Source organism: Apteryx mantelli, chromosome 10, assembly GCF_036417845.1.
Source record: "Apteryx mantelli isolate bAptMan1 chromosome 10, bAptMan1.hap1, whole genome shotgun sequence".
In the NCBI taxonomy this organism is placed as follows: Eukaryota; Metazoa; Chordata; class Aves; order Apterygiformes; family Apterygidae; genus Apteryx; species Apteryx mantelli.
The window spans coordinates 136,432-161,513 of NC_089987.1; the positions used below are offsets into that span (position 1 = coordinate 136,432).

Sequence of the window (25,082 nt, forward strand, 5' to 3'; positions counted from 1 at the left end):
CAGACGCCTGCGGGCCGGGCAGGCTGCACCAGGTGCCCAGGAGGGGCCAGCCCCCGCCCAGCCCACAGCTGAATTAGCACACTGGGGTCACAACACAAGGACTGGCATGTCAGAACATTTATTAATAAAAAAAGTTAAAATAACTTACTCCCTTTGCCGCACAAAGGGCTCAGTATAAAGAGCTCTGGCTTCTTATGATACCCAGAAAAAGCAAGACCTCAGATACCTTGTTCCTTGCCATCTGAGAGGACTGCCTTCTCCTGCCCCGCGGCCCAGCCTGGCGCAGGGATTGCCAGCCAAAGGGACCAGGAGCTGGTGCTGCTCAGAGCCCTTGAGGCCTGTCGTGGCAGGCAGCGATGCTTGCCTGCCTGCAGCTGGTTCAAGGGCTGCGACAGACCAATGTGGAGGGTGCAGAGACAAAGCATGTGGGGAGCACTGGCACTGGATGCCAGGTGGTCTGTGAGCTACAGCGTAGGAGGAGAGAGAAGTGGCTGCTTCTTCCCACGGTGCTGAGGGGGGCTGTGGAGGCACAAACGGTGGAGCCACAGGACAGCTGCTATCTGCAGGCAGTGGGAGGTAGGGGCCGACGGGAAGCAGCCCTGCCTTCCCTGCTGCTGCCTCACACAAGGCTTGGCCTGGCGGAGCAGGAGGCCATTGTGGTTACTTGTCGCACTCCATATCCTGGGCCCCCTCAGCACCCTGGTAGTGCATCTCGCAGAACTCCTGGATGCGGCTGCAGGCCTCCAGGATCATCTCCTCAGGCACTGTGATCACCACACGGAAGAAATTCGGGTACTCAAAACACTGAAATGAGAAAGGATGAAGCTGGCAGATTAGCTGGGATGGTGCCAGTGTCTCAGAGTGCTGGTGGCCTTGTGAGGGCCACGTGCTGTGTTAGCAAGTGAAGATAGTCTGTGTGGGCCAGAGACTGACAGGTCTGGCTCAGCTCTGGCTCCCCTAGACTAGTTGTTCTGTTCCAAGCAAATCTCCCATCTCCACCTGTAAAACTGCTCTCAGCACATGCCGCTGTGGGCATCACAGGCCAAAGGAGCTCTGTGCAGACTACGCAGGACAGTGCAGGGCCCAGGGAACGAGCTGGAAGGAGCTCGGGACTCCTCATCAAAGGCTTAGGGAAGGAGAGGGCTGGATGGAGAATGACCGAGGCCCAGTCTAGATCTGGGTGCAGGAAGTGCAACAGGAAGGAGACTGGCACAGGGCACGATGCTCTCAGCTTCTAGCCTGTCCCTCCGTTCATGGAGGTGGAGAGCTGGAAACAGGAGACACGAAAGAAAATAGGTGGGAGCAGGCCTGTGCCTCTGAGAGAGCTGCTTCAGCGAGGAGGCATGGGGCATGGATTTCAGGGATATAGTTCTGCCAGTTTGGAAAGAACAGAGCAAGTCTGGAGCTGGGAAGACCCTTGCAGCTCTACCGAGGGCTGCTAGTGAGCCAGGAACTGCCAGTCTCCACCCTGCCACACACCTGGAGCTCACAGCCAGCAGGTATGCACTGTTACCCTGGGCACTGCACTCAGGACTCCCTGCCTGTCCCCAGAGCTCCAACCCCCTACTGCTCCCTCTCCCCAGGCTTTGGCCCTGCAGCTCCCTGCAGCTCTCAGAGCCAGACTCACCGTGGCTGGCAGACAGAACACAGACTGCTCCGAGATGAGCCGCTCAGTGAACTCCACATCATTTTCAAACTCAGGGAAATGCTCCATCTCAATCTCAACCTGCAGCAGAGATGAGACATGGCAACCAAGGGCACCAACATTATCAGCAGTGTCCCTGCTTACCCACACAGTCCAAGAGCTGCTCACCCTTCCCAGCCAAGCACAGCTGCCTGCCCTCAACAATTCTTGCTCATCATTTGAACTGACTGGAATGTAAAACAGAAACATTTAAATGAAAATTGGGGATTCTTTAATAAGTATCCATTAGCTACCCAAAGTAGCTAATTTCAGCAGTGAAACTGCAGTTTCACAGTTAAGGGCAACTTCAGTCAAAAGCTGATTGCAAAGATACAGGAAACAATTAGAAATGAAAAGCAATAAATAAGACATTGAAAACGAACTTGAGAGAGAACTGTAGTCAATATGCATTAATAATTCTGTCATGCAAGAAATCCATAGGCAAGGAAAAGAGATCGAAGACAAATTAATGGGTAAAAAAGATAACAAGCCACAGAATACTAAAAACAAAATAAATCCTTGCAATGAAATACATGAGGATGATAGAATTGATAAATGATGTAGAAAGGCTGAAATGTTCAATAAATATTTCTATTCTGCATTTGGAAAAAAGGAAGCTGTCCCCTTATCACATAAGGACAGTGACATTCTGGCCATCTGTTTATAACCAAAGATGATTTTAAACATCTCAGGAAAATATTTTTAAATAAAAAAGGTGAGAGAGAACTTGCATGCAAAAGTTCTAAATGAGTGAGTAGAAGAAACCTCTCTCCAGCTGATTTCATTTGAAATAAATGTTCAGATACTGCAGAAATGCTAAAGGTCTGAAAGAATTTTAGTGCTGTGCCGTTACACAAACAACATAAGCAGAATGATCCATGTAACTCTGGGTAAAACTGGAAACAACGTCAAGTGGTAAAGATTTATCTACAAAACATGAGTGAGATTGACATTGTAGTACTCTCCAGCTCTGGTTCCAAATTTTTTAAAGCTAATGAAAAACTGGAGAAACTGTGAGAGACAAAACATTTTGAAAACATGTTAAACTTAGAGACTTAAAGGTCTTAGTTGAGCTTGCTGAGATGAGAAAGTGGAAATTTCTACATTGTAGAAGGTAAAAAAACATTAGGTATGGAGAAAGGTTGAAAAAGAAGCAACAGCATAGGCAGGAGACAGACATGCTAGTAGGAAGAAGGGTACAGTTTTCAACAGCAAGTGTGGTAATCTGACATGGGGTGTAGGGGCTTCCCATCTTCTAGCTGGTTTCAAATCCGGGTGTCTTGCCAAGTACAAGCTATTGAGTTCTATACAAAGGCAAGAGGGTAAAATGTACTAGCCTCTGTTGCGTGTGAAGTAGACATCCTGCTCTGGCCTTCTAAAATGACAAAGGGATGGATCTACTGCACTGGGTAATGTGAAGATACACAGTACCAGAGTCCTGGTACCAAGCACTAACCTGAGGCCATTAACAAGGCACTGGAAAAGAGACCTAGTGTGAGTGCTGATGATCTGAAAATGGCATGTCACCCTCCTCACTTACCATGAGGTACATGGCTCCTGCAGGCCGAACAGGCTGGAGGCCAGGGATAGCTGACAGGGCAGCATAGCAAAGGTCAGCATTGGACTGAAAAACAGAAAGGAGAAAGTTCAAAACAGGAGAAATTCCAGGAAGCAGCTCAGCAAATGGAAGCCAAGCTCCGAGCCAGGAGCACAGACAGGTTTGCCCACTGCAAATAAAGGGGCAATGAATGCAAACAGCATTGGTGACCATGGCCTTGAGTATGGCAGGTGTGACTGAGCTGAGCTCAGCAAGTTGGGGCCAAACCTCCCATCCCCTGCGTCTGCCCATCTAATCCTGCTCTGACTGCAGGGCTGCCTGAAACTTGTCACAGCCAATATTTCTGCCCCACTTACTGTGCCTCCTGCTTGAATTGGATTTGTTGGGCCCTTCTGGTCACAGACAGGGCTTCTGCCCTGCACTTTGAAGCAGGGGAGGATGGGCTAGAAAGCTCCCCCAAAACAACAATTCATGAACAGACTTCGCTGGTCTGTTACAGCCTGTTTACCTTGAGGATGCTGAGGGTGTTGTGGTAGAACTCAGGGGGTGTTCGGTGCAAGATATGTTCCAGTGCTCCTTGGACAATTGTACAGGGTCCTAAGATCCTTTGACTAAGTCTTAGAAGGCCATCCCTGATCTGAAAAAAACCACGGTGACATTTGCAGCTCAGAGACTGATCTTTACTGAAGAAAAAGCTCCAAGGCCTAGTGTCTGCATTTCTGCAGCTGTTCATAGAGGGCAGCTCATACCTCTCTCTTCACTGAGCATACAGAGCACCTCAGAACACTTGCTTGACTATATTCCACATGTTTGCAAACTATTCTCAATGTCATTCTATGTGCCTGAGTTGCAGATCAAGATTCCAACAGAGATCACTTTTGGAGCTTCCCAAACTGATCTAAAACAGTCTGGAATATAGCTAATACAAACAGAGCCATAGTCATTGCAAAATATCGTTTTGCTTTTGCCTTAGATTTGGGGCCACTATCCACACTTTCAACAAAGCCAGCCAGGGAGAGCCAATATTAACTCTTCTGTTCACTCAGTTGCTCCTCTCTTCTCCCTCTTCCTGTGCAGAAAGGCCTCTGCAGGAGGTGCGTGTTATTGTAACACAGTTGGACAAATAGCCAGGTAAGACACTGGCTGCACTGCATGGTGCTTTGTTCCCACTTGTAAGAGAAACCATGACAGAGCACATAGAGACCACACATGGACTTCACATGCTGGATAAACAATGCAATACCTTCAGTGCACACAGAAACTGCCTGAGAAGAGAAGCACACAAACAGGACAAGGCATACATGAAGCAGCAGACACAAAGAGTATGTTAGAGTGCAGATGTAGGTACCAGGCCATCCATATACCAAAGCAGATGGCATAAGGAAGGGCCATGAAAAGCCTGTGGGTGCAGAGAAACATGTGAGCAACAGGGTAACACCCACGTGAGAGCAAAAAAGCAGTACATGCCTATATCAGCTAAGGCCCTGGTGACACACGCACTGAAGACGCTGCCATGACAGTGATGCTTGGCAGTTCTCACCTCATTACCAAAGATGTCTCTCCTGTCATGGATGAGGATCCAGCCCATCCGCCAGCCAGGGACTAGCCACCGCTTTGCCAAGCCACCACAGGACAAGATTGGCACATTGGTGCTGAGAGTTGCAATAGGTTCATATTTGCAGTCAGCAAACACCTGTGGTACAGGAGGCTGTGTTAGGGCTGTTATCTTCTCTCCACCTGCTGTGAGAACTGAAAGGGGGAGGCTATGTGCAAGAGGCACTACAAGAAGAAGGGAGGCAAGGAAGTCAGGGGAAACTGATGGTGAAAGCCACGAGCTCCAAGGTATGAACATGGTAAGTGTGTTCACATGGGAGTGAGCCATCTGAGAAGAGGAAAGGAGCTAGACATGAGAAGTACCACCTGGAACTGTAAATTACAGGACTGGGAGATTCAGGCATGGACTCAGGCACAATACAGGGAAACAGAGCTGCTTGCCTCTGGAGAGCTAGCTGCCACGGCCAAAGTACATCAGAAGGGATAGGCAGTGTAGGGGTGCAAAGGTCTGTGACAGACACTCACCATGTCTCCATAGATCTCATCAGCAAGGATGGGCACGCACTGTCTTGAGGCCACTGTGAGAGAGAGAGCATTCAGCCTGGCCATCCTGCATTCTCCATGGGAGCAGATTTTCCCTCTGCTGCAGGGCTTGGAGGGAAGCTCTGCCCTAGGACAGAGGGTCCCTATTTTCTTCCTGCAGCCTGTACACTTGGATTGGCCAAGCACTAGAGAGCCCTGCTAGGCCTACTTCTGCTCTCACCTGTGGGAGCAAGCAGCACAGGGCCAGGGCACAGCAGCCATAGGGCTTCCTGTGAAGCCAGAGTGTGGAAATGAGCAGTCCAAGGCACACAGGACATTTGGGAAAGAAAAGGCACAGGCCCTGCCTGTTCTTGCCCAGGCAAGCCCTTCACCCTGACCAAGCCCTGTTCCCTGGGCTGGAGTCAGTCATGCAGGAGAGGGGCAGATCCTGGGACCATAGTGCTGCTTTGCTGCAGTTCACACTGTGCAGGCTAACAGCCATGACCCTGCAGAACCACAGCGACTGAGGCATGGGCAACTTGGGCAGACACCAGACTGCAGCCCTGTGCCAGATGCAGACGGGCAGGCTCACCTGCCAGGATCTTCTGGAGGTGGCTCTTGCTGAACACAGAGCCACAGGGATTGGACGGGTTGTTCACAATGAGACAAGCTGTCTTCTCATCCACCAGAGACTCCAAATGCTTCAGATCGATTTCCCAGGACTTCTCTGGCTAGTGAAGAGAAGGGAAGTAAAGCTGAGGAACTGGGCTTGCCACACAGGGTGAGGTGTGACAAGGTGTCCAGGGCTGTTCAAGTCATCTTCACCCACTTCCTAGGCAGGGTCAGAGTATATCTGGGAGGCAGAAATATCAGGGCTGCCCCTTCTAGCCTGCCACCACTTACCAAGAGGTTGTAGAGCTTGACTTCAATCCCCATGGACAGTGCCAAAGTCTTGTAGAGGGAAAAGCCGGGCCGTGGCACTAGGATGTTCTGGCCTGGATTGGCCAGCACTGCCAAGGCGAGCTCTATGGCCTGGCTGCAGCCACTTGTTAGGATGACATCCTGCAGAGAGCACACAGGAGTGAGTGGAACATGCAGCCAGACCAAGGAGCCCCAGCCATGTGGGAGCTGCTAAGTGCCCCAGGCTCTGTCAGATGAGAGCTTCTCAGCCAAAAAGGCTAGTGCAGAGCCTGACTGAAAACAGGAAACCTCCACCAACTGGGGAGCTCAGCCTCCTTCCTTGAGGAGGGTGGCTGAGAGAAGCCCAGGGCAAGGGATGGGAGCTGCAGGAGATCAGTGTGGGACTAGGTCACAGACTGGCCTTAGGTCCCACAGCTGGGCAGGGGCGGTGAGAGCTGGGGCAGGACCCTCACGTTGCATGGTCTAGGCTCAGGCAGCAGCACCCTGCCTGCACTGCACTGGGGTGCTTCAGCCAGGTGCCAGTACCTGGGCCTCTAGAGGTGCCTCTGGGCAGTTGTAGTATGCAGCCACCGCTTCCCGGCAGGACTGGTAGCCTGGGGAGAGAGGAACCAAACAAGAATGGGAGTTTTTTACCCAATGTTCCCTGTGTTTTGCGAGGACAAGGCTCACAGCTGCCAGCCCAGACAGGGCAAACCCATTTGTTAGTGACACTTTCCCGAGGTGCAGCAGGAGGCTGACACGCAAGTGTTATTACATGACCCTCACTGTTAAGTGATGGCACAAGGGCAGTCCTCCCTGTCCTGGGTCCCTCAGTGTCACCAAGGGGAGGGACTCTTGCGAGGCAGGTGTGATCTATGCTCTGTGAATGCTGTTTGCACTAACTAATTGCAAACAAGGTTCATGTTCTCCATGAAGGCAGGGAGCACAAGGGGAGTCCTGACCAAGGCAGACCAGGAAAGAACTTGGCTGTAATCTGTGGCAGGGAGACACAGCTCTGAGCCCTTCTGCGGTGCTGAGACCCTGCCTGCTCTAATGGCTGGGGGGACAAGCACAGCTTCTGTGGCAAGCTCTGGGCCTTCAAGGTATCTCAAGGAAAGCACCTATATGATGCTCACTCACAGGGAGGGGTGCTCATGGCATCTGGGGGATGCATGTGCTTGTGCGCCCGTGAGAATATTGGTGAGGGCAGCTGCAGGGTGTTGCTGGAGAGATGTGTGTGGGCTCCATGTCCATGCCATGGGGTGGGAGCTGGCACATATCTTCATCCTGCCCTCACAGGAGGAGCCGTGTCAGCTTACCGACAGATGGAGCATAACCATTGTAACGTCCTGAGTCCAAAACCTTCTTCACAGCCTGGGTGACCTCATCATTTGTGGGAAGATTTCCAAAGACCGTCGGGTCTCCTTTTGGAAAATTGAAAAATAGCAAAGTTCTCACTGATTTGTGACAGGCACAGAGCTGTGTGGCAGCCTGGCATGTCCCTGGGTGTTCCCACAAGCTTTGTGCTTCAGAGCCCTGCACTCTGACAGCCTCACAATCCACCCCACTGCCCAAAAGCTCCAGCCACAGCACTAGTGCTTACCTAGGGACAAGGAGATCATGGCTTTCTTTGGGTTGGGCTCCACCTTCATGCCGTCTACGATGGCTCGGACAGGATTGAAAGTCTTCTTTGACATTTCAGAAGCCCTGACAGCCCATCTTGGCTTCCGGCCCTTCACCTTCCCCAGTGACAGGCTGTTCCCATTGGTACTGAGATGAATGTCCAGCACAGGAGCGCGATTACTGTGGCCGTTCACTTGGATCAGGTATGAGTCCATCCTGAGAGCTGTCAGTGGGAGGTAGATTTCCTGGGCTTAGCTAACATAGGCTAGACAAGGGCTCTGCCCATCTGGAGACACAGCCCACGGCTCTCTAAAAGTAAGACCTTTGAAAGCTGTCAGACTCTACCTACTGCCCATGGACAAGTCCGTCAACAGCAGCAAATATGGCTGTACTGAGGGCCAAGGTGGTGTGAAATCCCACACATAAATGAGAGCAAGGTGCAGCAAGACAGAGACAAAGGCATTCTCTGTGCCTGCCTTACCACTGCCTAGCATGGCTTGCTGTGCTAGGGAGGAGCAGCCCTCACTACAGCCACCCATCAAGAGTTAGCAACCTGTTGTAGCCACTGCTCAACTGCAGATTCAATGTTCCACTGACGGGAGGGCCAGATCAGTTCCCCGCAGCTACCAACTTGCAGACCTCAGGCTGTAACCGCAAGAATCAGCCCACTATGTGTGTTCACACCTGGAATGTCCCTTCAGTTTGCAGACACAAGCTCAGTGCTGTTAAAATCAAATCTCAGATATCAAAAATGTAGTGCTGATCCCATGCTCTCAGGAGGTACTGGGCAGTGTCAGAGTGTGGGTACAGACACTTGCCTCCATCAGCAGAGCAACAGGGAGGAACAGACTAGTCCAGAGACCCTCAATCAGAGGGCAGTGCCTAGAAAATGGAGCAAGACTGGCAGAGCAAAGAGAGTTATCAGGGAGCTGACACTGCCACAGGCAAAGGGCCTGTAGTCCGGCCTGAGGCTGGGTAACAAGCAAGGCACAGCAGAGGAAAAGCTGCCTTTCTAGGCCTCAACAAGCACACCTGAAAGTAACTTATGCACCTAAGCATGCAGCACAAAGCACAAGCCAGTCCCAACTGGCCAAAGCCTTACTCGAGAACTGCTGCTGGCTTAGGCCTTTACACCTGCAGAAGATTAGGGACAGGGCACAGGGCAGACAGAGACCTCCTGGGCCACTGAGCTCATTCTTGCTGTCATCGGCACCCTGTCTTGTAATCCTGCCATAAGTTGCTCACGCTCTGTGACCATATTGCCCTATTCACCTGCTCCACTGAAAGGCAATTCACTGAACTGTGGCCCTTTCCTGACAGTAATTAGCCCCCCTGGGCAGCCAGATGCTATGCTCATGGGTATTCAGGACACAGCAGACAAGGGAGAGAGAGCTACCCCTTCCCCACTGCAGACACACTGAGCTGGAAGCGTTGTAGCATCACCTGGCAGTCCAAGCAGGATTTGCAGTCTGAACAAATACCTCACCATTTCAGTGAGATTTGCATCCAGGGATGCCCCACGCTGCTGCAGTTACTCTGCCAGCAGTGCCTTGTTAGCCTATTTATAACAAATGAGACTGATCTAATGCTAACAAAGCAAAAACTTCAGCTTCCCTGTTGCAGGCACCTTCTGCGTCTCCTTTCCATGAGGAAATGGAGCTGAGGAATGACACAGCATGGCTGCCTCAAAACTGAGCACAGAGATGAACTATATACCCCAGTTTAACAGCAGGGATGAGTCCAAAATGCACAGTGCAATGTCCATCCCAGCAGAGCCTTCACAACACCCACCAGCATGGTTCTTGTGTGAAGGGGGACTGCATATGCAGGCGGAATGGACGCCTTCACTGCATGTACCCAGGGAAGATCCCTGCTCTTCCCCCCAAAAGAAGCAAAATACCAGAGGATAGTACTTCACCTTCTACAGCACAGAGAGGGAGACACCAACGAGCTTGGAGCTCCAGTTCCTACCTTTCATCCAGGACAAACTGTCTTGAGAAGAAATTCCTGCAAATTCTCACCCATGAAATAAGCCCCAAAACTGGGCGTTGGGTTTGAATACTCTAGCCATTGGCTGGCAGAGAGGGCTGCACTCTCCACCCAAAAATGCCCTCTCCTCCCCACTGTAACTGTGTTCAATTCAAACACCTGGAATCTGCCTGCACATTAACTCTTTCTGCAGGCAGCCCGCAGAGAGGCATGGCTTGGCTCCTCAAAACCCTGAGCTGATTCCCGTCTGCACCACTTCCCTCTATCCTCAAAGTCAGCAGGGGCTGTGGGGGTCCCACAGAGAGCAGAGCCCAGCTATTCCAGCCCCAGGCCCTTGTAATGTACCAAGTGTGAAGTAATGGACACCAAAGCCCATGGAAAGCATTAGTCTGTCCTGCCCACCTCAAAGGCCCTGGGATCCCCATTTACTGGTGGATAGACAGTTTGTGGCATCAGGGAGGCAGGCACTTCACAGGCAGCGTCTGGGATGCACCAGGACCTGAAGAGTTAAAGAAAGCCCAAGGTGCTCTGTTTTTTTTGTCGCAAGGCCCAGACTCATCATTTTTGGCAGACAACAGAGACGATGCAATTCCTCCTTCTCTGATGGTGCTGCAAAGTGCAGATGACACCATTTGCCAGTAGGCCCTTTTCTTTAAATGACGTGAAACCTGTGCCTTTCTGTCCTTTGCCTGCTACAGGCCCGGAGTATGTAAGAGAGAAGTCTGCATCCTCCCTGCCTTGGAAGGGCTGTTCCAAGCCTTCCCCTATCACCCTGGCAGCAGATGGCTGGAGATCAAAGAGCTACTCAGGGACAACACGGAACCTGCTAATCTCCTTGCAAACAGACTGCTGACGCCTCCATTGCAGAGGCCAGCGGTCATGGTGATTTTGTCTGTTTACACCCACTGCTGTGTGGGAGGAGGGAGGACCACTCGTGCTCAGCCCAAGCCCACTGCACCGCCAGCAGTAAGGCTGCATCTCCCCAGGCACAAGCAGCAGCCCCCTCCCTCAGTCCTGTGGACTGAGGTGATGCTGTTGGGGAGTCACGATTCCCGAGCTGGCTTCAGCACTGCTGAGGGCACAACAGGAATGGCAGGGGCCAGAGCCACAGGTGCTGGAGACAGGCCGGGAGGTGGCTGCATGCAGCCGGTGTGTCTCAGCCAGGGTCCCCAGGCCTTCAGGCCTCCCACAGCAGCCACCCTAGGGGCTTTGGACAAGGAATCGTACTTTTCAAAAACATTTCACAATGAAACGTGTTGTCTCAAAGCCATCTGGGCTCTTTTCTACTCAGAACTGAACAGTTCCAGACTTTTCTCCCTTCTTGCTGAAGCCTGACACATGAACACCTTCAGGAACTCAGACCCTCTCCAAGCACCTAGGGGTTATTTTCCAGCTCCCTGCAGCTGACCCCATCCCCTGGCATGCTGCAGCCCTGCCAGGGTTAAATGTGGCACAGGGAGGCCTCAAGGACACTGCATGTTCTGCCTAGCAACAACCCCTGAAGCTGACGCAACCTGGAACTCTACCTGTAATCCTGCACTCTGCAGTGGGGTTCAGGGGAGGGCAGAGTGGAAGCCTGCTGCCAAACGGGAAAAATGTGGTGCTGAAGAAACAGGTAGCCCCAGTTACATAAGGCTGGGAACCTGACCAGATTGGGGAAGGACATAGCGCCATGGGGACACTGGGTTCCTTCTGCTATTGCTATGCCCTTCTCCTCTCTCTGCATAACTCTGATCCTTCTCTGGATGCTCTCCCACACAGAGTCCGCAGCTCTGCACCACTCCATGGTGCATGGAGCTTCCTGGGGCTGAAGCAGCAACATTCAGCTCAGCGCTTCAGGCCCTGCGAATGTGGCCAAGCATCGCTCATAAGGTGCAGTGAAAGGGGTGGACAGATCCTGCAGGCTGCATTTCTGCCAGCAAGGCAGCTGGTTGTGTTGACTGTCAAGACCTCCAGCACCCACACCAGCCCTGACTAGCTCCCTCTACCCCCCCCAATTTGCTCCTCTGTCTCAGCAGCTCTCCCCCATGGGTCTCTTACTGCATATCTCTTCAGCTCCCTGTGTCTTCTGTAGCTTGAGTAACTGGTCGCAGCAGAGACCTTTTGTCTCTTTCTGGTGGAAGGAGAAACTGATGATGATGTCAGTGTTTCTCTGGTGCTGCCTTGCTCTGGTACCAGGACTGCTCAGAGGCCTGTTTCTGTGAACAGAGGACAAACCAATAAGATCAAGCAGTTCCCTCTTCCAGGACCAGCCACAATTACAAAGCAGGACTGACAAATGGCAGCTCCAGGGGAGCAAAGACTCAAGCATCACTGCACTGGCAAATCTGTGTCTCTGCCAGGCTGCGGGCAGGACATGCACCAGCACAGTTTTACCTTTGTGCTCTGCAACCCCCCTTCAGGGTGTGCTGCACCCCTTTCAGAGTGCTGACCTATGTCTCTTACCAACCAGCACACTGCACAAAAATCTCCCAGGGTCAATTACAAATCACTTTACAAGTCATCTCCTCATGTTTTGCATTTCTTTTCAGTGATTTCTGGCTGCTCCTTTCTGAAACACATACAGTCTTAACCAATTCAGGAGCTGCTCTCCACCAATATACGTGTAGCCTAATCTCTGCTTGGTCATTCCCAGTTGAATCAGCTCTCAATAAGCAAATATGTGATTTTTCTTTTCTTTTTTAAAATTGATTTCCTATCAGTCCCTCATGTAGATGAGCAAATAGCCCCAAACATTCCTTAGCTCTTGTGAATTTTGTGACTGTTCATAGATCCCAAGACATATTTATCTTTATAACACAGCAAGAGACAAACCTGCTCCGTTACAGGTCAGCTCATATGAGCACTCTGAAAATGGAAATATTCACAGTTAAATCTGCCTTTTGGTGTGGGCAGGGCTGCTGTGCCAAATCTGCAGACATTTGCACAAGTCTGATCAAACCATGACTATGTATGGTTGTGCCTCCAGCAATCTTAATTGCCCAGCTTTAACCTGAAACAGAGCATAGCACCAGCTGTCTCTTTGTGGAAGCAGAGCAGAAACTAAACTCCAAAAAAACCACAGCTAGCTTCTTCAAAGCCATGCAAACCTTGTATTTTCAGAGCCAGAAAGACAGCACAATTCACATAGAGCAACTCAAAGCCAGTGAATAACTGGAAAGTTATATGGTACCTATTGTATCTAGCTGCCTGTAGGTAGGATCATTTTTGATTTGACTTCAGAAAGAAAAATGTGAAAGAGACAAAAAGGCACATTGCTACAATCTAGCTAGGGATGCTTCATTCTGGAAAAGTAGACTGTGTAAAGCAGGAGGCTTGCAGGGTGCTGCAGGCACCCCTGTGAGCTGGGCTCTGGGGAGGGGAGCTCCAGCCGCTGGGTCTTGTCTGATCTCTGCACTTGCTGCATTTGAAAGTGGAGCAAGGTGACTCGCACTGCCCATGCACACAGGGCACTGCAGTGGGAACAGCGGTGCTCTGGATAGTCATTCACATCTAGGCTTCTGGGACAGCTCTTTCCTTCTGCATGTCCCGGCCTGGGCTGAAAACAGCTGCATTAGTACACTTGCCTTAATGAACACTATCTCCCACCGTGGCAATCCCTCTCTGTTAAGAAAATTAGGAAATGTAAAGGCCAAACTCTTTCATGACCATGGCATGTCATAGGCCTCCCACAATACCACTGTCTGAGGAAGATGAACGTCTGCAGCTGGTAAATGCAGTGCTACAGTCAGATGCTAGCTGTACTGGGAAATCCAGATCACTCTCCACAGCCACGGACCTCTGCAGCACTGGGGAGGGGAAGGAGTCCAGCAGCTGTGAGGAACCTTGCACTACTCAGCCTGGGCCCTAAGCCCCCGTGCAGGACACTGGCAAGGATGCTGAGAGAAGCAAGGAGCAGTCCAGGTCCGTGCAGATTTGGGGCAAGGGAGCTACAGGCCCAAAAGCCACAGTGAAGAGGAGTCACAGGCCCTGCTACAGATGCTGCAAGGAATGCTCCATGCTGGGGTTAACAGCTCCTGGGTGCAGGCACAGTGCAGAGAAACATCTTGCCCAGCCTTGCTTTTTGCTTACACCCAGGCAAACATTGTGTAAGTGCATACCCTGTGTTTGAGTTGTGACTTCTGAAATTCAAGCCATTGCATGGTCTGTTGCGGCAGCTGCCCCCCTTGATGGCCTTGAAGCTGTGGGACAGCGACCAGCCAGTGGGGGCAGGATGGAAAGAGGCACAGAGGCCCTGTGGAGCGAGGGGTCGCCACCGGCTCATGGTCAGTGAGGGGGGCAGCACCAGCCACACCTCCTCTTAGACAGCACAGACAGGCCACCCGCTCAGACTGAACCCGAGGCCCAGTGATGGAGACCCACCACCTGCCCAATCAATCTGCTCCAGCAACAACTGCTCTTCTTATTAGAAAGTGGTGTTTTGCTTTTTTTGGTGTCTAAAATGCATGTCTTTTGCTTCAAGTTAAGCTCACTGCTTCTTGACCATGCCAAGAGCAGATAAGGAGAACAAGACACTCCCCTCCTCTTGACAGCAGCCTTTTACAAGTTTGCAAGTTAAGATGCCTCCCCTCTGTTCGGTTAAATGAAAGGACTAGGGTCAATCTTTTCTTACAGGTTACATTTCTAGACTTTTCTTTTGCTTTCCTCTGGATCCCCTCCAGCTGATTCACTCATTTCTGGAAACAGTGCGCAGAATTGGACCACAGCCAGTGGAGGCCTAACCAGCACTGAAGAGGGCAGAAGAATTTCTTCACATGCCCTCCATGTGACATCTCTGTTTATACATCCCAGTGATATTAGTTTTTTTCGCAATAGGATGACATCGTGGACTTGAGTTCAATTTGCGATTCACCATAACCTCCAGTTCCTTTCTGCAGCATTGCTGCATCGTCATTGTGCTGTGCTCATTGTTCCCGTGATTATTTATTTACGTGGGACAGTCGATAAATCTGGCTGTAATGGTCAGCAGTGACTGTGCTGCAGCTCCCAGCTGCCTCACGCTGGAGAAATATGAGGCAGTTTATGACTCCCTTCTTCCACTTCACCCTCCAAGTTCCCAGGGAGGGCACTGAACCAGGTTAGAGCTCCTGGCCCACTGCAAGCCAGGCCAGGCCCTTCCCTCCCATTAGTGCAGCAATGACATCAGGAGCAGCCAGAAACAGAAGAACCAAAAAGAAAAAAGAAAATGAGACGCCAAACTAGAGGCAAGCATGTCCTGACCTTCCTGTTGCTCTCTTCTGTTGACTGCTACTTGTTGCAGTGTGAATAGAAACCCATAAGATGAAGCTGACCAACCTCAGCTAGTACATCAGCTATGATAATTTAGAGCATGAACAAAGCATTTTGTTCAATTTGCACAAATTCTTGTGCACTGATCTAGATATAGTAACTGAAGAAGCTTGACTCAATTCTACGATACTCTAAAGTTTATACCTCACTTGTTAGCAGCAAACACTCTAATAGAACACTTCACGCAACACAAAGTCAACAGGCAGCATTTTCCAGCTTTGTGTCTTGCTTTGAACAAGTAATTCCAGCACATCACAAATTCCAAAGACACCTTAGGCTCAGCTTGCAGGATGACCAGCAGCAACACTCTGCACAAGGAACACTGTTATTTCATACCTTCTTATGACGCAGGCTTATTTAACTAACTTAGTTGTTTGTGTCCTTTCCACGGCAGTTAAAAGCTCTACTAAGCAAAATGGCATTGCCCACAATCCTCAAATTACACAAAGGATTGCTGCAGCTTTTAAGCTCATCCTGTGCATAGCAACAAGGAGGCTTTGGTTCTGCTCAGCAGTGAGACTGTTGCCTTTTAGTGTATGCTGAGCTGCTGCACTGTCTGCAGGGTCCCCATTCTAGGTTCCCCATAGTCTCCCCGTTTCCTAACCTCTCCTTATCACAAAACTCCTGTCCCCTCTAGCTAAACTGGGTTTAACAAGGAGTTTTGGGGTTTGCTTCTCCCTCATGCCAAAACCAGGTAAATTTTAAGGTGAGCATGCAGATCTTTTGCCCTTCAGGGAGAAAAGATTGGGGGGGGGGGGTTCCCACTGTGCTGAGGCTGCTGAAATAGTCTACAGGGTTGTCAGTTTTGCTCCTGCAAGGACAGAAGTGTGAAACAATCTCACTGGTGCCACCAAACTTGCAGATGGATAGAGTGTATTTCTGCAGCTGAGTAACAAACTTGGACCACTCGGGGAAACTGTTCATACTCTGCAGCTTAGACTTCATGGTGTAATCCCATCTCCCTAAAAGTCTCTGTTTCCCTAAATGCAACAAGAGTACTTCTTTGCAACTCTAAAGCTTTTCCAGACAGCATTCAGACTTCTGGATAGAGGCGTTCTCTGCCTGTGGAGTCTTCTGCGTTTCCCTCCGTACTTCCAAATTGTCCTGCTGTTTATTTTTTCCCATGAAACACAGTCATTCCTCGCAGAGTCACAGAAGGGTTGAGGTTGGAAGGGCCCTCTGGAGATCACCTAGTCCACCCCCCCACACACACTCAAGCAGGGTCACCTAGAGCACCCTGAATCAACTCAGACCTTCTTGTCAGCCCCAGGATGTGCTGACACTTGTACATGGGCTACATGCCTTCCACTCTAGCAAGGACCAATAAACAAAGGAGCAATTCATCACCCAGCCTGCCGGAAGGTGACGGCTGGGCTCAACAGGCTCCCTGGGCGGACGGCAGCTGCTCCCACTGGGCTGCAGGACATTATTGTTCATGGGAACGGGGCAGCCAGCAAAAAGGTCTCGGCCTGTTGTTTTGTGTGCCCTCCAGCAAACAGACACAGAAGAGGCCTATATGGTTCTGTATGGATAAATATAAGATAATGCAGCTAAAGAAAATAACCTGAATGTGACCTACACAGTGCCGAACTCAGACCTGGCAGTTGCACCACCGGACAAATTTGGAGGCATTGCCGACCGTTCTCTGGAGCCACGGGCTCCACATGCCAGGGCAGCCGGAGAAGCAACAACATGCCATGCAGAGCATTTGTTCAGCAAAACCCGCAGCACAGAAAAAGGGGGCACCCCTGGAAAGCAGTCAGAGACGAGTATCAGATAAACACAAAAAAATACTTCTTTACACAGCAGGTAGTGAACTTCAGGACCTTGCTACCACAAGAGACTGTGAGGACAAACAGTGTCAGTGAGCCCAGAAAGGAACTGGACACGCTCAGGGACAAGGGCCATAAACAGGTGCTGAAGGGAACAGGCGGGACGCACCGACGAGCCCAGTGCCTGCGGGGCCGGGGAGCGCGGCCGCGGCCACCGCCGGCACCGCTGGGCGCCCGGGGCCCAAGCGACGCGGGCGACCTCCCGGGGGGGGGGGGGGGGACGCGAGGCTCCTCGCCCCGCGGCCGGCCCCGCGCCGCCCCGCGCCGCCCCGACCGCTGTGGGGCTCCTCCCGCCCCGCGGCCGGCCCCATCCCGCGGGCGGCCGCACCTCCCTCGCGGGCGGCCGGGGCCGCGCCGGGCCATGGCGGAGCAGGGCAGCGGGCGCAGCGCGCGGCCGGGCGGGCGGTGAGAGCAGGGGGCTCGCGCTGGCGGGGGGCGCGGGGCGGTTCCGGCCGGTTCGGGCGGCGCGGGGCGGTTCCGGCCGGTTCGGGGGGGCTCGGGCGGCGCCCGCTCCCCCCCCCCCTCACGCCGCTCTCTCCCCTCAGCGCCGCGCCGCCGAGGCCCGCGCCCGGAGCCCGGCCGGAGGGGCCCGCCGGGAGCCGCGCCGCGCCGCCGGGGCTGCTGGAGTGCCGCCGGTGCCGGTACCTGTGCACGGGCAGGGGTGAGCGGCGGCGGGCGGGCCGGGGCGGGCGGGCGCGGGGCGGCGGGCCCTGAGCTCCCGCCGGGTCGGCGCTGCCCGCGGGGGCTGCCGCGGCCGGGCTCCGCGGGGCGGGAGGCGCTGTCCCGCCGCGGGGCCTGCGGGCGGCCGCCCACCCACCCCGCGCTCTGCTCTGCAGCCTGCTGCCAGGCGGTGGAGGCGCTGCTCGCCCTGCTGATCCTCGTCTGCAGCTCCGTGTCCCACGGCTCCGCGGGCGGCTACACCGGCATCGCCAGCCTGGGGGGCCTCTACTACTACCACTACGGCGGGGCCTACAGCGGCTTCGGCGGGGCAGAGGGGGAGCGGGCCCGGCGGCTGGACCAGCAGTTCCACCTGCGCAAGCTGCCGGTTGCGAGGGCGGCCATGGCCGTGGGGGGGGCGCTCACGGTCCTCTCCTGCCTTCTCGTTTTGGCTGGCCTTCTGCGGCTGCCATGGCACTTCCCAGCTTGGCTGCTGCTTGAATGCGTCCTGGACGTACTGGTTGCAGTTGGCTTGCTGCCTGCTTTGTACTATTTCTTCCGTGAGCTGCTGGAAGTTTATAACTCATCAGTGTGCAAAGAAAGAGAGCACCTTTACCAAAGCAAAGGCTATCAGGGCTTTAGGTGCAGCCTGCATGGGGCAGAGATAGCTGCTGGCCTTTCGGGCTGCATAGCTGTCGTGGCGTACCTGCTCAGTGCTGGCCTCGCTGTCGAGGGGTACAGAACAGTTCGCAGGTTGAAACAGAAGCCAGTACAAACGTATGAGCATTAGAATGAAGCTCTGACACCTCTGCTTTTTTAATGGTCCTTGTGCCAGCCTCCATACTGAGATGAAGCAGCACGCTTTTCCTTGCCCACGGGCGGCGTGTGCTCTGACAGAGAATGGCTTCAGATAAAGTAGAGTGACACTGTTCTTAACTTAAATTTGCATTGTTAAATTATTAGTGGACACATAATTAGTCCCATGGATTGTCTTCATCTGGTGGCTGTCTCTTAGCAGGAATGACCTTCTGCTTGTAGTTGACTCCAGCAAGCTGCCTGCTTCACAAGTTGCACTCCCTTCCACCCCCTCTCTGTGGGATGTCTTGTTCTCCTCCAATGAAGCCTTGCTACATGTTGCTGGCAAGACACCCTCAATAATGAAATAGGAATTAATAGATTCAGCTAATGAATAGATATGACAAATTAGATAAATATAAGAGGGATCAGATGTGCATCTCTTTTCTCACCACTGCATATCTGAATGAAGTTCTTATGATGAATACACACAGCCTAATCTGTGACACAGTGCCTTTTCAAACTGACTTGGCGATGGCATCTTTCTGTATGAAATGGTCTCTTCTATCCTGTATACAATAGTTTTGCTTGAAAAGACTCCCAGAGTTAGGATAATCAGACAAAAGCTGTATGAACTTAAAACTGAAAAACATGTGGTTTAAGACAGAAGAATATTGTTCTCAAAATACATTCTCAGTTTACAAGTTGAGGAAATGAGATGCTGCTCTTGTACTGTTTATAAACAATTAAAGGTGAAATTAACTCTTTCAGAAAGGTTCTAATTTTTTTTTTTTTTACTTTTATAGGAAATGTAACAGAAAAAAATGTAGTACTAGAATCACAGAATCATGCCTCAGGATGAAATGTCATTTCTGAGCAATGGCCATTGTGTGCATTGTCCATATGAAGATGGAACAACCACTGGTCTCACAGACCAGTCCTGTGCAAAAAAAAAAAGAAAAGCAAAGCCCACTGAACACCAGAAACGTGCTTTGTCTTGGATCTAGCTCCAGTTTCACTAACACCAGTGACTAAATCTTCATGATTTCTGAAGTTTTGGAATACTGGTTGGAAGCAGAGATATAAAAGTAGAAGAAATATTCTTCACAGTAACACTCCAGGTACTTCTGGGTTTATTTGATTTCTCCTCCTTCTTAGTAGCCGCTAAGCTACTTCAGAGAGCAGCAGTACCATTTAGAGCAAGTCTACTGGGTGGGATTCCTCTCGCCGGGAACAGAAAGCTACCTAATGCTTGGTACCTATGAAGTCTACCTTCACAGTGTTCTGCAAGTAGCTTATGCAGGGGAGGCTGTTGAGTGGAAGTAGCCACACAGAGCTCAGTGAAGGAGATCCTGCAGCATGGCTATGGCTAGCCACAGCTATGCTTGACTGGGATATTGCACACATTCCCTCCAGTGCAGTAATGGAACCAGAATATATAGTTAGATGAAAGTAAAAATCTTTATTGCTAAGTTAGCTGAAAAGTTGATGCAAAAATATTCTTCCTTCCTGAACTGTTCTGTACATCTGAATAAAGAATCAATGGAATAGTGTTTTCCAGCAGTCTTACACCATTTGCCTCTCCAAAGCAACACACAGAGGCTACAGTGCTGAAGGTGCATTCATTAAATGACCTACTCCCATATACAATGAAAAAGGGGATTATTATAGCTTCATGCTAGAGTGGAATACATAAAATAGTTTCCATTTTAAAACAAAAAGCATGAAAAAGGATTATTTTATAAACAATAGATGTGCCGCAATTTTTCTTTAACATGCTCTGGCCCGTGTGAGTCAAGTTAAAAAAGGTATTATTTAAAAATTAAAAACAAACAAACAAACAAAAAAACCAACCACACTATGAGTCTTCAGACGGCAAGAGAACAGCAGACAATGATCGCACAAAACCAAAGAGGTGAACCTACTGCCTGAAGAAGGCCCTTTGGCAAGTGACATGAAAGCCATCACCAGCCAGGAAGAGTGCAAAAAGTCCTGAAGTCCAAGGGCCTTAGGTGTGGCTGAATGTCCTGTGTACTAGCAGGATTGCAGGCCGCAAAGCCACCTTTCCCCTAGAAAGGGAAATACTTGCTGCTGCTTTGAAAATTTTACCCTCCCCTCTAGCTAAGTCCAATCAAATTCCAGGAATCTGTAGTGCTGCCTCCGCCTGGCCTGTTGCACATGCTAGGAGCAATTTGGAAGCTATCCCTTATCCTTAATACTCTGGCATCAACCACTCCTCACTGAATATATCCTGTATTAATTCCTTTTGCTGAAGCCTTACTGGAAAGGACAGAGCAGACAGGTCAGTGTCTTCAAAGTACCTGTTCCTGGTGAGCATGCTCATCAGCAGGGCCAGAATTACTGAAGAGATGGATAAACTCTACCCCAGCAGCCAAACTTGACTGTGGCCTCTGGAACATGGCAGGCCTGGCATTGCTCTCAGCAGGGACAAGAGAGTGCCGGATGACCCCAAGCTAAGAACCCCTCTCCAACAGTAAGTTCATTTAACCTGATAATTAATGAATGGGACATTCTCAGTGCTGTGGCTCTGTGGAGATGATGTATCTGTGCAACAACCACATACAAAATTCAGAGAAGAGACTGGAAAAGAATAGTAAGGGAAGTGGGTTAACACTTTCTATCCCCTGCTGTGAGTCCATCACTAGACTTGCCCATTCGTACCTGTTCCACATACAGCAGTGCTCCTGAGGAGCTTGAAATATAAGGTGGTGTTAATAGGTAGGGTGAGGAAGACAAGGTAGATGCTTCCTGCCTCTAGGGAGGCAGGAAAACAAAAGAAGGCAGAGGGGAATGCTCAGGCTGTGCTGCCCAGAATCAGATGAGCAGTTCATAACATCAATGTAGAGAGACCAGAGGAAGCTGTGGATTCTACCTAGTGTTTGAGAGAACAAGTCATGTTCTGTCAGTTCACAACCACAGAAAATAGCAGCTGGTTTCTCTAAACTTCCTTTCTGCTTCAAAACCAGAAACAGCATTGGAGAAAAGGCTAAGTGGGAATTCCTTGTACTCCATTTTGCCACTCCCATGAGGAGGAGCAGCTCAGCCATCTTGCATGCTCTAAGGTAGAGCTTTCTGTTTTGCTTAATCCTGTCCTTTCCCCACTGAGCTGAGTAGAGCCATTCATGATAAACTTCCTGCAGTGCTACTGGTTCAGATTGGCAAGGACCCACTGGATTTTCCACATCAGTGCAAGAAATAGAGATCCGATTTGCCTTAACATGTACCATTCTCCTAGTGCAAAGTTTGTCACAGTCTTATGCAGAAAATGGAGCACGTTTCTGCATCAGCTTCACACTGAACAGAGGCTGTTTTGCAGCCCTGTTGTCAGGTTTCAGAAACTGATGGGTTGGGCACAGATTTCTGATAAAATTATCACTAGTGAAAGAATTAAAGGTAGCTGTCAAACATACTGGGATGAGCCTTTTCTGCATACTTCTATGAAGAGAACCTGAAAGAATTTTTATTTTTAGCTTTTAAATCTTTTTCTGCTGTTGATTCCTGAGGATTCAAAATCCTGCTGTTCCTATGATTCTAAGAATAAGCTTTTTTCCTCTGTTTCCAAATGAAATGGATGTTTAAAAACAAACAAAATTTCAAGTGGGCTTAAACTTTGGAAAAAGTTGGGTTGTTTTGTCATATGATTACATGGTGACTAGCACAAGGTATATCCTAAAAAGTTGTTCTCTTCTGCATGGTAAAAATACATTTTTTTTTCTAGTGAAAAGAAATTCAAGGAGCTCTGAAATCTGAGTAAAACTCTGTTAGATTTTGTCACAAAATCTGTGTTGTCAGAATCCAACAAGTTGTCTACACAGTATTTCCTTTTGAGCGAGGCCTGAATTTCATCCAAAATATACAACTCAAATCCTTCAGAACTCTTGAGAAAAAACTTTCAGATTTTTCTTCATAAATATAATTAATAAAGAAGAAAAGGCACTAGCCCATGTTACAGTCAGGGTTATTACACCACTGACGTGAGTGGGGCAGCTGCTGTCCAGCTCTCTGCCAGCTAGGAAGACATCTGCACACTACAGCAGTGGTCTCTTCACAATGCTTTCTGAAGATGATGACAGAGGCAGCCAATTGATGCCCTGTGTCAAAAACCTTAAAGGAATCACAGTGCATCTGCTGAGCGGACACTGGCCAGTTCACCATTAGTGGAACTGTTTTAAACATCTCCTTCCCAGTACTGATAAAGATGTTCTTAAGGTGAAAAAAATCTATTTTTCCTTTTGCATTGAAAACTAAGCAGAAACAAGTATGCTTTCACCTTGCTTGCTGCCAGTTTGGGCACATACCATGAAATGCAGGTGGCTGTGGATTTGCAAAATGACTCCTGCTTTCAGAGGCAAGCAAAGATGCTGTGGCTGAAGAGGTTTATGTTGGTGGACGAGATCACTCGAAGCCTCCCCAGCATATGAGGGACAGCCCAACTGCTTGCTAGCCTTAGACCAGCACACTGCTGCTCACATCTGCGTTTCCTGTAGACTGAGTACCTCACCAAAATGAGCAGGAGCTCTTGGTTTCATCCCATATCTTTTGGATATAGGAATCCTCTACTGTGATGCATCCATGATGGAGGTGGCCAAGCTGCTGGGATGGGTCTGAGCCCCGCAGCTATAAGCACTACCTCTACAGATTACATCAATCAACAAGCCCACTGTTGATCTCTCCTGTGCTCCATGTAAAACATCAGCAGACATCCACTTATGACCCAGCTGTTTATTTCCTCATCCTGCCTAGGCTGACCCCATCAAACCCCTTACTCTTCCTTGCACCAGTGCTTATCAGGAGGGCACTGGTACCCTGAGTCCTCCGGGGCCCTATCAATACCCACTGGGAAAAGCCCCTCCCACATCTGCTGTGGACAGGGGCACTGGAGCCCTCTCTCCCCTGACCCCTAAGTAATAAAGTGCTGGGCTGATGGGGAGGAGAACAGCCTGAGTGCAATCAATGAAAGTGCTTGCAATGCATGTAGGAAACCATTCTTGGGTCAGCTTCATTGCAACTGGCTGTATTCTTTCAAGGAAAAACAAAGTCAGGTGCCGTCAGGGGGCTGGGTCAGAAATATTCACATGACTCTAAACACTGCATGTGTGCCTTAGCAGCTGCCTCACCCCCCACACTGATGCCAGCCCCTCACCTGCAGAGCTGGCAGAACCTCAGGGGGAAGGAGTTATTGGCAGGTGCTGAACACCTGCCTTCTTCCTAGCACTTGCACAATTCCCAGGCAGTCCCTAACAGAGCTCAGCTGCTGGTCTGAGTGCTCTACAGTGAAAAGCGGACAGCCCAGACCTTAGCACTCCCAAATCTTTCTCTACTCCACTGAGGAAGCAGCAGATGCCTGTACTCCTTACAGATCCCAGCTCTCCCTGGAGGGCAAGACAACCCTTATGGGACAGGGCTTCCTGGGACAGACAGTGTGGGAGCAGTACTTATAGGGTTACAAAGCTGTATCAAACTCCTCTGGCAGAGCCACTGCAGGCTCCTCTTTCTGCTCCTGATCTGCTCCATTCTCCTGGTGCTGCTTCATTTGTTCCCTCACTTCCTCCTCCAGATCAGGTGGCACCACAAACTGATCCTCTGGCTCCATCTGGGATGGAGCAGCAAAATAGCCTGTTTTCTTCTTGGGTGCCTCTGTGGCTACTTCAATGAGGTCGAGACTCTCCTCCAAGGGCACTATGGAGCCATTGGAAAGCTTCTTTCCATAGAGACAGCACGTGGAAGGTGATTTCTGCAGTTCACACTTCTCCTTGACTCCTGCCTGCACAGTGTTGCTGTTTACACTGTTCTGACTCTGAATCATGAGGACAAGCCCATCAGAGTCATCCTCTGGCACTGCAGCAGAGGAGCTGTACTCTGCAGCAGGAGGTTCAAACTCCAGCCCCTTTCCTTTACAACAGTGGATGTCCACCTCCACCTCCACTTTACTGCCATTCATCATGACACCTTCCACAGGCTGCTCATCATCACTATCCAGCCCGTTGTCAGACTGGTTGCTAGAGAAGGTGGCACAGGAAGGTTGGCGCTGAAAGATGCTTGAGGGGGGTACAGGATGTAGGCTGCAACGTCGCTCTTGCCGTGGTAGCAAGCTGCCCTCAAGACCAGCAGCATTGTGTTCATCTGAAGCAGTAGAGCCTACCTCACTGCTAACCTCAGAAGCAGACAGTTCACTGCTGAACTCTGAAGCAATTCCACTGCTAGAGGAAGGTGTCGCTAGTTTGGTGGTGGCTGAACTAAATCCCCCAGGGCCTGGCAGGGTGAGTCCATGCATCTCGCAAGTGCAGCTGTCCTCACTAATGTTCAGGCACACCACCATTGCACCTACGTTGTCTTGGCAACCATAGCTTTGGGCTAAAGTGCAGAGTTTCTTTGCAGCAGCTAGCGGGTCATGTAGATGGCGCACAGCTGAGACAGCCTCTGTGTAAGAAAGGTATTCCCAGAGAGCTTTGTTCCCCAGAAGTAGCAGCTCATCTTGTACAGTCAGTGGAATGGAACTGACATGTGGCTTGGGCAGGATCCAGGGATGCAAGTATGTGCAGCCCAGCATTCGAGTACAGCAAGTCACACCATTAACCTTGTTGTCCTGCAAACAAAGAGAAATGAAGCAGTAGCATTAGGCCTACCAATAGATCATTCTGAGAGTAGTCTTTCCCTT

The 25,082-nt window shown here is 50.5% G+C and overlaps 3 protein-coding genes and 1 long non-coding RNA gene across 6 annotated transcripts in view; 2 read left to right on the forward strand and 2 right to left on the reverse strand.

The window, feature by feature from the left end:
- Positions 1-108: 108 nt before the first annotated feature.
- TAT (tyrosine aminotransferase) lies at positions 109-8,057 on the reverse strand. Of its 2 annotated transcripts, XM_013960150.2 has the most exons (11): positions 7,822-8,057; positions 7,538-7,642; positions 6,765-6,832; positions 6,222-6,380; positions 5,911-6,049; positions 5,322-5,374; positions 4,783-4,935; positions 3,751-3,879; positions 3,225-3,308; positions 1,628-1,726; positions 109-804 (listed from the first exon to the last, which is right to left on the reverse strand). In XM_013960150.2, the coding sequence occupies exons 1-11, from the start codon at positions 8,054-8,056 to the stop codon at positions 661-663; spliced, it is 1,368 nt and encodes a 455-aa protein (XP_013815604.2). In that variant the 5' UTR covers position 8,057; the 3' UTR covers positions 109-660. The 2 variants fall into 2 exon arrangements, with proteins under 2 accessions (XP_013815604.2, XP_013815603.2); XM_013960149.2 differs by lacking the exons at positions 109-804; positions 1,628-1,726 and adding an exon at positions 1,735-1,872.
- Positions 8,058-11,949: 3,892 nt separating this feature from the next.
- PHLPP2 (PH domain and leucine rich repeat protein phosphatase 2) overlaps positions 11,950-25,082 on the reverse strand; it is a 52,528-nt gene continuing 39,395 nt past the window's right edge. Inside the window, exons 18-19 of one of the 2 annotated variants that reach the window (XR_010885263.1) lie at positions 22,723-25,010; positions 11,950-12,028 (exon numbers count right to left, since the gene is read on the reverse strand). Coding sequence is in view for 1 of the 2 variants with exons in the window: in XM_013960151.2 (XP_013815605.2) it covers positions 23,868-25,010 (1,143 nt within the window). In the remaining variant the exon portion in view is untranslated. Of the gene's footprint in view, positions 12,029-19,606; positions 25,011-25,082 lie in introns of those variants that run through there. The other variant, XM_013960151.2, reaches the window with a different exon arrangement.
- Positions 17,274-19,523, forward strand: LOC136992834 (uncharacterized). Its single transcript, XR_010885264.1, has 2 exons — positions 17,274-17,356; positions 19,210-19,523. It is a non-coding gene; the product is annotated as an uncharacterized lncRNA (long non-coding RNA).
- MARVELD3 (MARVEL domain containing 3) lies at positions 17,474-19,177 on the forward strand (the record flags this gene model as incomplete). Its single annotated transcript, XM_067302681.1, has 2 exons — positions 17,474-17,612; positions 17,788-19,177. Coding segments are annotated over 2 exons (750 nt in total), but the record flags the coding sequence as incomplete, so codon positions are not given.